We start from the raw sequence: 12,186 nt of genomic DNA, 5'->3' as shown, positions 1-12,186 counted from the left end.
ACATTATAATCTTGGCAAGCCCTAACATTCTGTCATGATCTACATGTCTGCCAATGGTACTACTTCCCTTACCTGTTATTCTGTCAAGCAAGGACACGTCTTGAACCTCTACAGGTAAAGAGGCTATTCTCTGATGAACTGCTGCATCCCCAGAGGCTGCATTTTCTAATTCTTGCAATGCTCTTATGAGATCTGCAGTCTATGAGGGAGAAAGTATACTTTAAAAATCAACAAAGCATGAATATATAATGCAACAGTACTGGAGACAAGAACATAATGCACCGATTTTCTTTTTTAGACAATGGGATCTGCATCAAAATGTTGCAGTGCAGAATGCTCCTATTTAGGGTTCCCATTCAACCAGCCACTTCTTTTTCCTGGATGCTCCATATCATTCTTATACCAAAAAGCAGGTTTTCTTCCCCAGATAGACAGCATTCTGTGGTTACTGAATATGTTTAGTCCTTATTAGGTTGGTTTTGGTGCCCTCCACCCCCTTAGGATATTCCCTGAAACATTTTTGTGCACTTCTGCAAATCTCAGGGTTCCCCCAGGTTGCAACAGCACTTAAGAGCCTGAACATCGGAAACAAAGGGAATGATGATGAACTGTGTGAGAACATAACATTTTAATACAAAATAGACTAAACATTTCCCCATGGCAATCACAATGAAGAACCTATTTTGACAATACCCAGGATTAACACGATATTGATTTGAAAGTTAATCTTCTCCTCCTAAGAATTTCAGCCCCATGCAACTTACTACTATTCATCTTCTCAAATGTTTTAAGCAACTGTATTCACAAGATGGATACCATCTAAACTACTGCAAAGGCTTCATACATTATTTATCACGCTTTTTGCTGATAGGTTAAAACATTTTGCCCTATAAATTTATAACAAGGCAGTTTGATGAAACATTCTCCTGCCCCCCATATCCAGACTTATTTCTGTACAATACAGTGGTACCTCGCTAGACGAATGCCTCGCTAGACAAATGCCTCGCTAGACGAAAGGCATTCACTAACGAAAGAGTGACTCGCAAGACGAATTTCCCTATGGCCGTGACTTGCAAAACAAAAACGTTTTGCAGTTTGTTTTTTTCATAAAACAGCGCTTCCTCCAACTGTGCTTCGCAAGATGAAATTTCCGCTATACGACAGCACTCGCGGAACGAATTAATTTCCTCTTGCGAGGCACCACTGTACACATATTAGATGGGCAATATCACAACAATATCCATCTATGCAGCAAAGCTATATACAACACAGTTATTCAATACCAGCAAGGATATTGGAGGAAAGCTTCATACTGAAGGAGCAAAGATTATTACTAGCCACTTCTACCTAGACTGTCACCACAGCACGACAATGTGCCCACAAGTGGTCCCTTTCAGGCTTCATTTCTAAATCTCCCCATCTACCACCCAACTGGGTAAGATCAGCCTGTCAGTCACCTGCTACCATAATGCCAGTTGGCTGACACCTGTCAACATGGAAAGGAAGATACTGTAACTGCTAATCAGAGGTCACAGGGAGCCCCTTTGAAGTTGAGAACTTCCCCCTCTGGAGGGGAAGCAACTTGCATTCAAAGTCATTCTTGTAGCGCTGATTTCTTTGAAATTGCTACATGCGTCAAAATGGGACTGTGCCAGAAATAATTAGGCTCAGGGGCTGGAGATTCCACACACCTGCTTTAAAAAACCTGATCAAATGTTTGGAAATAGTAAATCCAACACTTGGAAGCAACACTGTAACTAAGTTTTCACTTTCACAGATTATTTCTACCTGTGGAGGATCACATGGAGAACTTTGTGTTGAGCAATTATTGTCTTCCACATTTATCTGTTCATATGGGCGTTTTCTTGGGTTTTTATCGCCATCTAGAAATTAGAGAGAATAAAATTAGAGACATAAAAAAATCTACTGGAAAGATATATGAACCATAAAAAGATAAAGTTGTATGAGCTGAAATTTACTTACACAAAGCCTGCCTAAGCTGTTCCAATACATCGTTTTCATAAACAGATCTTTCTTCCCAAATAGACAGCACTCGACCCAGGTGCTTCTTACAACTCTCATCAGTCTCGCTGTGGTAGGGAGAAAATGCAAATAAGGACTAATACATGTCAAGGCAAGGCAGAGTTAACAGATACCAGAATTCAAACCAAATAATGCATGAAATTTCAAGTTAACACATCCCAATAGAATTTTGGGGTAGGTAAACAGCTGACTGTTCAGCTAAGTAAACAGAATTCACCTCCCAGTTTACTAAGATACAACAATCCTGCTTCAAATATCTCAAAACCCTATTACATTACTAAAACCTATAAAGCATGATAAGACCAACCACTCTGTGGTTTTCTGTGTGGGAAAGGGGGTATTCTCATAAAAGTGTAGAGAGAGAAAAAGTATATCCAAAAAACTTTGCTACTCAGCAATACTTCACAAGAAATTGAAAGCATCATACCTTCCTGATACACAGAACTGAACAGTTCCTTGATTACTTGTTACCAATCTAAATATTTGTGGCCAAGATACTAGACCTGCATGAACGAAGTTTAAACTGAAATCCCCATATTAATGTATAATTCTATTTGTTTGGAAACAGTGGTAAGACAATCTTACTCAGTACTACTCAAAGGAGTAGTAACAGTTAAAACATTCCTCTTTCCTACATGGTGAATTATAAACCTATAACCTGTCAATACAACAAAGATTATTTGATATTCAAGTCAGACATGCTCCACTTATGCAGAGTTACATTCAGTTTGTTACAACTACTGCTCAACACAAAAGACTCACCACAACATCTCATTCCTATAAGCCAATGGTGACACTAACGGAGACTAATTTATGAGCCTTGTCATCAAAATTCATTTCAATATTTAATTAACTTACTATGTATGTTACTATGGGATGCGGGTGGTGCTGTGGTCTAAACCACAGAGCCTTGGGCTTGTCTATCAGAAGGTCGGTGGTTCAAATCCCCGCGATGGGGTGAGCTCCCGTTGCTCGGTCCCAGCTCCTGCCAACCTAGCAGTTCGAAAGCACGTCAAAGTGCAAGTAGGTACCGCTCCAGCGGGAAGGTAAACAGCGTTCCCGTGCGCTGCTCTGGTTCGCCAGAAGTGGCTTAGTCATGCTGGCCACATGACCTGGAAGCTGTATGCCAGCTCCCTTGGCCAGTAAATTGAGATGAGCGGCACAACCCCAGAGCCGTTCGCGACTGGATCTAATGGTCAGAGGTCCCTTTACCTTTATGTTATTATGTATGTTAACATACTATTATGATATTGTAAGGTTTTGCAAACAATTTTTCTACTACTGCTTTTTTGTATGGAAAAAAATCCACTTTTAGAAATGCTATCTTTCATTGCCTTGATTAGAAACAATGAATGAATAAACACATATCAAAGTGGACAACTGGAGCTAAATAAACAGTAATACTCAAATCTAAAGTCAATTAACGTTTTTCAGGATATTATCGCAGCAAAGTACATCTGTTATTCATGCCACTTTTGAGGTATGCTAAAAAATCAGCGAACAGTTTTCAGTAGTTTCACACACCCACCCACACACACCAATCTAATAAAAGGGTAGTGTGTGGTATTGAGTCGCTGTGTCATAAAATATTCCCAAATATTGCAATAAAAATAATTTCCATGTTAACCTTTAAATATATTAAACAATACTAAACACACTAAACATTCCCCCCCAATCAAATATTTGATTATTGAACAGTTGTTCAGACACTTAGACAAGACGTAACATTAAAATTATAGCTTTAGTCTTTTGTGAAATATAGTTGAAATGAACAAGCTATTATTACACCTCCATCATTAGGACAAAATTTCAAATCCAAAAATTCTGGAAAATCTGCATTAGTTAATAGAATTTCCTGAATATACTGGGGTTGGGGAAGAGAACAATTGTACCTGGAAACATGTTTGAAGGCCTCAACTATGACTGGTGCGAAGTCTTTTGTAAATTCAGGTCCTTTTCTTTTGCTGTTCTGAATTACATCATTGGCCAGATACAAGAATGTAAGCTTCCTGTTTGGTTTTGCTGGGAAAAAAAAGAAGAAAAAGAAAAGGGGGGAGGAGGGATGTTATAACAATACTGAAGAAAATGACAATAAGGATTTTCCCAATGTTAGTATCAGTGATGTGGGGTGGATTTCCCCCCTAGTGCTTTATTTTTCTTATAAGTTTGTAAGTTCATTAATAATGAATGGGTGCCAACTGCAGATATAGCATTAGACAAGCTTGGCAGTTTCAACTGCTTTAGCTTAATTTATTAAATACAAGAGAAATAAGCATAGTAAATTAGATCACCCTGCAAAGGTATCAGAAAGTTTTCTAAAGCAAACTGAAAATTTGTAATACGTTTTACCCTAATTTACATAGAAAAATATTTCAATTCAATAATTTCCAGAAACTTCACATCACTGATTGGTAATTATAACCCTGCTTACATATGAAACAGGAACTTCTGCACAGCTACCCTTTGAACTTTATAAGTAAGCAAAGCTTTAAAACAGGTACCCAAATAAGGATCCCAATCCAACCTAAAAGCCTTGGGAACACACTGTGTTGACTTCCTTAACTTACCCATAGATAAAATAAATTACCCCTAGTGCCTTTAACAAGAGTGTTACATGTGGCATTAAGGTTAGTTTTTTCTTAATGTACTTATGTGGAATCTTTAAAAGCTTATTACTGACCAATGCAATTGTATTTATATGAGGTATTTATCCATCTATCATCTTTGTGTTTTATTTTTACAGCACCCAATGAGGACAAACAGTTCTCTCATCTGAAGTAGTTCCACAGCCTAAATGGTACAAGAACGATTCCACATGCCCCATTTCCCAGCCAACATACACCATGTTCAAGGTATGGGGGAAATGAACACAGTGTGAATGTCATTTGAACTGTCAAAGGCTCTGGGGTGTCCCTTCCTTAGGATCTGATGTGCAGATTAGCTCTCTTAAGGTGTATCAGAAACCTCAGTTTCTGTGTGAGAAATAATGTGAGGCCATATTTTTATCTGCACTTTGTGCTGAGCTTCAAAATGCACGAATAACCAGTATTCCAACCACCAACATAATCCAGGCAACCACATTTTGCAGCAATTAAAGTTTCGGAGACATCATTAAAAGCAGCCCCAAGTACAGCATATTACAGTAGTCTAGTGCAACCCCATCAAGAGCAGTTGTACACCTCCACTCAGTCTGGCTGGCTTTCCAGCCCCCACTAATTCCATTTTATCTGACATATGTTCCATCTTGTTCACACTCACCAGTACAAACACTTTCATAGGCCTGTTCAAAAGTTTCCACAAACGCCTAGAGATTTGTACACGGAGAGAGAAGTTTAGGTACATGTAAATGGCCTGAATGGGACGTGGATGGCGCTGTGGGTTAAACCACAGAGCCTAGGGCTTGCTGATCAGAAGGGGTGAGCTCCCGTTGCTCGGTCTCTGCTCCTGCCCACCTAGCAGTTTGAAAGCATGTCAAAGTGCAAGTAGATAAATAGGTACCGCTCCAGCGGGAAGGTAAACAGTGTTTTCCGTGTGCTGCTCTGGTTCGCCAGAAGCGGCTAAGTCATGCTGGCCACATGACTCGGAAGCTGTACGCCAGCTGCCTCGGCCAGTAACGCGAGATGAGCGCCGCAACCCCAGAGTCGTCCGCAACTGGACCTAATGGTCAGGGGTCCCTTTACCTTTTTTAAATGGCCTGAAGTTGACAGCACTGCCCAAACCATCAGATCAGGGGTGAGGAACCCTTTGGCTCCATACATACCTACAAAATTTTATTTGTATGTCGCCTTTCCATCTTCACAGTGGTTTACAATGTGAAAAAATACATAATTACAAACATAACAAAAATGGTCATAAACAATAAGTAAAACATCAGAAAGTACACAACCAAATAGAACAATTTCCTTGTAATACTAAGATCTAAAATAAAGATAATAAAAATTAATAATAAAAACAACAACCACTGCCCCCTTTAACAATACCTCAGCCCAAGAGTCTGTTCAGAAACCTCAGCTTTGTAGCTGGAGTCAGTCCAGCCACTGCCCTCTCAGGCCAGGTGGAAAAATGCCTGCAATGCAGGGGAGCATGTCTTCCAGAACTCACAGTCACAATCACATAGCATTATGACTTCACATGACTGACAGCTGGGTTTTCCTGCCCTGTCAACATTGCTTGTGTGGAGTCCCAAAGCAGCTGGCTGTCAAGCAAGGGGAGTTGTCAGCCTTATACTTTTGCAAGGCATCCTACACTTCTTTAAACTCCTGGTGTCAGAAGTTTAAAGAGGAAGTGTGAGGACGCTTGCAAAGGGCAGTGCTCAGCAATTGGAAGTGTGTGCCTCTCCCCACTGTTACCTGCCCCACATCTGACATCATGAGTAGTGATGGGAAGGCCTGGAGGAAAAGCAGGATTTTTTTGGGGGGGCATGTTTTTCCCCACCCCCAAAATGAAAAAAAAAAAGTTGATATAGTTTGAATATTCCACACACTTTCTTTTTATTTTTTTCCGGCAAAAAAATGCTTTTTTGGGGGGGGAACCTGGTTTACTCCCCTATTTTTCTGGTTTTTTCCAGGTCTTCCCATCTCTAGTCATGAGGAGGCTTGGTGGCCCATGTTTGGCCCATGGCCGAGAGGCTCCTCATGCCTGCTGGATATAGATGATTGTGCCTCCTAAACTCAACCGAGCTAGGTGGCCCAAATTTATACCATGGCTGATGGTACTGAAAAGCTACCAAGAGTTCCAGAAAATACAACTGGCTTGGACTCATCCAATTCATTCCTGGCTTATATATCCATCCTGAAACCAGGTTGGAATCCAGATTATCAGTATCCTCTTTAGAAAAAACCTGAAAAGGCTACCTCATTCTCCAATAATTTACTCAAAAAGGGGAAAGGTTAGAGACTGGTCTGTAATCAACCCTGATCACTAGGTCTAAGCTCAGTTCTTTAGACTATGGTGGGGAATATTTTTGACTCCCATTGATCAACTTTGACAGCTGGGAGGGGCAACTCATCTGTCAAAATCCTTTGTGAGTTTCCCTGCACTTCTTTCCATCCAGAGGTGAAAGGAGGAAGTGAAGGGACACTCACAAACTCCTTTGCAAGTCTCCTGTGCTTTGCCTTGCATTCCAAAATGATTAGATGGTGTCCTGGCTACATCCAACTCTGTTAAAACTACAGTATACCAGTTAATGCAATATGAGTGTATTAATCTGCAAAATATAAAGCAAACTGTGAAGCAGGCTTTCAATGGCTCCTTCACTTCATTCCCAAGATCCCTATCAATACAGCCCCTCACCTAAACAATAAAAATAAATAACAGCTAGCAGTTAAAATTTGCAGCATAAGAGACATACAAGAATCAGGGGGGGAAATATAATTTTTTTTCACCAGATGTTGAAAAGAGATTACAAAAGTCTCTCAGGAAAGGAATATCTGATAGTTGTAATTCAGTGTATGAAGACTTTTCATTCTCTCTTATTGTTCTCTTAAAAAGAGGGTGGTGCCCTCCAGACTCCTCAACCAAGCTCTTGGGACTCTCAGAAGGCCAGACCATGTCCGCAGGCTACTACCCGCACTGGCTGTACTTCACAACCTCCTGAGAAACACTCTTTAAGAGTGCATATTCAATACCCTAAGAGAGGTCTGGATTGTATGTTGGGTGTCCAAACTTGCTACATAAGTTTCTTGTAGGAGGAGATTGGGATGTTCTGCACTCTTTTTTTGCTCCCACAAAGAACCAAGTAGGTGCCAAGGAAAAGAAGCCCCTCTTTCATACCCAGCATAGAGTAGCTGACCACACTGGATAGTAACCTGTTTGCAGAAAATAACCTTTGTGAAGCTTATTTACAAGGCTGCCCTGAAGAACACCAATGCAAAATTCACATTGAATATAACCGTGGGGGGAGGGGAGATGAGTGCAACCACAGTAATAAACACATTTCCAGCACCCTGCCCATGACTAGCAGAAGCAGAATAAGATCAGCAACTATATTCAAATTCATTTATTTTATATAGCAAAATTCTGCTTTTATTGGCATGTTTTGACAACTCTTCCTACTCTGCCAAACCTTTATTAGGCATTACAAATATAGTTCATCATAAAAAATATCCATATATAAAAATTAAAAAATATATACATATAAACAGTCATGTAAAATATATTATTAAAATGAATTCATTGGGATTTCTTCCTGCTAAATAGTGCCATTCACCACTCTAAGATATACTATTGACAAAAACTTAGCCACCTGGCAGTTACTTCCGGGTTAACGTCAGACAGATAGAATCTGTTATTTTCATTGTGCCGTGATGTACACTTCCCCAAAAAGGGGATAGCACACAATTGTGTAGCTGGGTGTCCAATGGACAGCCGAATATAGTATGTTCTACAGTGTTGGCGCATTCAAAGAACATCTGTAATGTCTATTATTTCTGGGGATGTTTAAATGTCTGTCCTTGAAAAAGCTGAGGAGAAAAAGTTCAGTTGGGCTAATGTAAAGCAGGATGGAATTATTTATTTTGAAATATAAATGATCCTGTTGTATTTAATCCATATAACTAGTGGAAGCAAATTTTATTTACACCTAACTCGATGTTTTGTTTTTCAAGTCCCTTAATCTGGTTTGAACTATTGTGATAAATATATTGCTCACTTGAATTATACAACAGTTCCAAATCAATACCAATAAATCTAATTCTGCTATGTAAGAGTTGGAACCTGGATTTATAAGAGTCCTTTAGTAAGTCAGAAAGCAGACCTCAAAGCCTGGCAATGAAAATGGCAAACGCAACCAGTATTTTATAGTGCTAGGCCATACTCAATATTCCATTGTGTGTATACCTAGTTCCACACACGCATTGTCTCATACTTGATTGAACTTGGAAGCCCCAAGATATGTCTCAAGAAACTTGAGTGTATCTTATCTAAATCACTATTATATGCTAGTATCCATACTGGGATCTCAAAACGTAGCTGGGACGATAATTTAGCTTGAAAAATCTGAATAGTAGCTGGTATAAATGGTTACCTTTCTGAAAATAAAAGTGAGCTACTACTGAGGAGGTACACTTAGCCCGTTTTATAGCAGTTATGTGATAGTTTGAACACCTGAGTTGCTTGCGGAAAAAAAATCCCAAGATATCTGTGCATCTTTACTCGCTGAATTTCTTATCCTCTTATTTTCCAATTTCTCTGATTTCTGGGAATTAGAGAAGACCCGAATTTTTGTCTTCTCATAATTTATTGAAAGTTTATTGGCTTCACAATAGAAACCAGGGAGAGTAAAAGATGTTTCAGAACTATCCTCATCAGTTATAATAAAGCTGCATCATCTGCATACAGTCACCATAGACTGGTGACTGGGAGTGGCTGCCAAGACCACATGACACCGGTCTTGAAAGATCTACATGGCTCCTGGTATGTTTCTGAGCATAATTCAAAGTGTTGGTGCTGACCTTTTAAAGCCCTAAACAGCCTCGGTCCAGTATACCTGAAGGAGCATCTCCACCCCCATCGTTTCTGCCCAGACACTGAGGTCCAGCTCTGAGCGCCTTCTGGAGGTTCCCTCGCTGCGAGAAGCCAAGTTACAGGGAACAGGCAGAGGCCTTCTCGGTAGTGGCACCCGCCCTGTGGAACACCCTCCCACCAGATATCAAAGAGAAAAACAACTACCAGACTTTTAGAAGACATCTGAAGGCAGCCCTGTTTAGGGAGGCTTTTAATGTTTAATAGATTATTGCATTTTAATGTTCTGTTGGAAGCCGCCCAAAGTGGCTGGGAAACCCAGCCAGATGGGCGGGGTATAATTAATAATAATAATTAAATAATAATAATTATCTCAAACACCTGGGCTCCTGAACAATTGAAACCCGGATGTGAGTGTTCCAGTTTTCGAACAATTTTCAGAAGCTGAACTGTCTCCCGGAACGCATTCTGTTTGAGAACCAAGGTATGACTGTACAGTAAAAGTGCAACTGGGTTTTGATTGATTTTGGGGGGATGTGATTTTAATTTTGAATATGTTCTAGAAGATCTGGGAAAAATAAATTAAAAAGAAAAGGGACAAGAATACACCCATTTTGTATTAGGGATGTCAAATTGAGGTGACCTTTGGCACTGAGTCTGATTTGGCAGATGTTGAAGGAAAATACGTAAATTCTGTATTAAGATGATCAAGCATTGATTGATTCCTAACTCTATAAGCTTTTGACAACTCTTAACAATCCAAATGCATAAGTTAGTAACTGTAAAAATAATAACTATTAGATACAAGTTTCTACCCTGCATGATGGTTGTTAAAAAATCTGAATTGTGTATCAAATTCTGTTGAAAAGAGAGATCCACTAATTAGTGGTGAATTTACATTCAGCCTAATTATGTGTCTAATTTACCTAGACCATACTTTTTTTTCCCCAGAAGCCAAGCCCCTTTATTTACTTCCTGCCCCTCCAAGGCTTAGTCCAGATGCATATTCAGATCAGGAAAACCCTCAGGCTTCTGTGATCCTCCCCTCTCCTACCTGAGCTGTATACTATGAGGCCACATAGTATCAACATATAATGAGCTGTATGTTGAAAAATTCTGCAAAATTATTGACTGAGGAATTTCAATACTTCCTTCACTGCAAAATTAATTAGCTAACAATCACTCAAAGAGGCATTAACAGTTTCACAGCCCTAGCAACATATTGTGTTGCTCTACTCCACATCATACAACAGGTTTGTTGTGACTATGGTTTTTTATCATAATAAGGCACTATCTTAAATCACTCGCATTTCCCACAGTGACAGTCAGAGTGGGTGGAAAGGAAACAGTGATCAGAACTGCCAAGATTATTTCTTTCACATGCAGGAACTTACACCTGTGTAAGATAGTTGCCCAATATTAGCATAACTGCTAGAGTGGTAGGAATGTTATAAATACAATGAAACTAAATTCATGATGAACAAGTTCTATTCCTTTCATGAAACTACCTGAAGTATGACTGTGTCCAGATCCATCCAAGTCATACTCTTTAACAGATAAAGTGCAAAAACTCTTCTGATCTGTACTGTCCAGCATTTTTGGGAAGAAGGAATCACTGTATTTATCCTTTATCTATTATTTTGCTGTGTCCTGTTCAACTTTAACAATAGATGCAGAAACAGAATCCTAATTCCTCAAACAAAGTATCTCTCTCCTTTCCCCTTTCCCCACACCTTTTAATATTAAAATAATCTGGCTGTTGATCAAATGATGATTTCCTCAGCTAAGTGTTACACTACATAAAGGTAAAGGTACCCCTGACTGTTAGGTCCAGTCACGGATGACTCTGGAGTTGCGGCGCTCATCTCGCTCTATAGGCCAAGGGAGCTGGCATTTGTCTGCAAACAGCTTCCGGGTCATGTGGCCAGCATGACTAAGCTGCTTCTGGCGAACCAGAGCAGCGCACGGAAACGCCGTTTACCTTCCCACTGGAGCAGTGCCTATTTATCTACTTGCACTTTGACGTGCTTTCGAACTGCTAGGTGGGCAGGAGCTGGGACCAAACAACAGGAGCTCACCCTGTCGTGGGGATTTGAACCACTAACCTTCTGATTGGCAAGCCCTAGGCTCTGTGGTTTAGACCACAGCGCCACACGCGTCCCCGTTACACTACATAGACTCCATCTTATTAAATAAAAATTAAGAAATACATCAGGTGAATTCATTTTTAAGAATGAAATATTAATTAGAGCTAAAGTACTGCAATTTATATGAACAGCACAGAGAAGCACCAATTCTTCCTTTATTAGGCGATGAACCTGGAAAAGTTACTGAAATGTTGATAACTTTTTTTTCAAGGACCATCTCTCCTTATATGAATAGACCCAGACCCTGCAATCGTCATCTCAGGTCCTTTTCTGTATGCCCATTCCACAGGAGGTCCAGAGAGTGGCAACATGGGAATGGGCCTTTTCAATGTTGGCTACCTGCTTACAGAATGGTCCTGGCATCCTTTGTCTGGCTTTAGGCACCAGACAAAAACATTTTGTCTGGGCTTCTGGCCCTTAAGTCTGAGGGCTTTTCAAATATTGGTTTTTGAAATCCACTAAGTACAAACCTGCATGCACTCATTAAAGGGTAACACTCAGATATCAACTACGGTAGCTTTGCACAAGGAAGTTT

General features: G+C 39.9%; 1 protein-coding gene across 3 annotated transcripts in view; it reads right to left on the bottom strand.

Annotated features, from left to right (window-relative positions):
- The window catches only part of RPRD1A (regulation of nuclear pre-mRNA domain containing 1A), a 35,596-nt gene that overhangs the window by 18,423 nt on the left and 4,987 nt on the right, over positions 1-12,186 (bottom strand). For all 3 annotated transcript variants that reach the window (XM_033169370.1, XM_033169371.1, XM_033169372.1), the window contains exons 2-5: positions 3,936-4,065; positions 1,984-2,090; positions 1,789-1,883; positions 73-199 (exon numbers count right to left, since the gene is read on the bottom strand). In XM_033169370.1, the coding sequence (XP_033025261.1) occupies positions 73-199; positions 1,789-1,883; positions 1,984-2,090; positions 3,936-4,065 (459 nt within the window). The remainder of the gene's footprint in view (positions 1-72; positions 200-1,788; positions 1,884-1,983; positions 2,091-3,935; positions 4,066-12,186) is intronic.

Source organism: Lacerta agilis, chromosome 14 (assembly GCF_009819535.1).
Source record: "Lacerta agilis isolate rLacAgi1 chromosome 14, rLacAgi1.pri, whole genome shotgun sequence".
NCBI lineage: Eukaryota > Metazoa > Chordata > Lepidosauria > Squamata > Lacertidae > Lacerta > Lacerta agilis.
The sequence above is the reverse complement of the archived record's forward strand: the minus strand, read 5'-3'. Positions and strand labels throughout refer to the sequence as shown.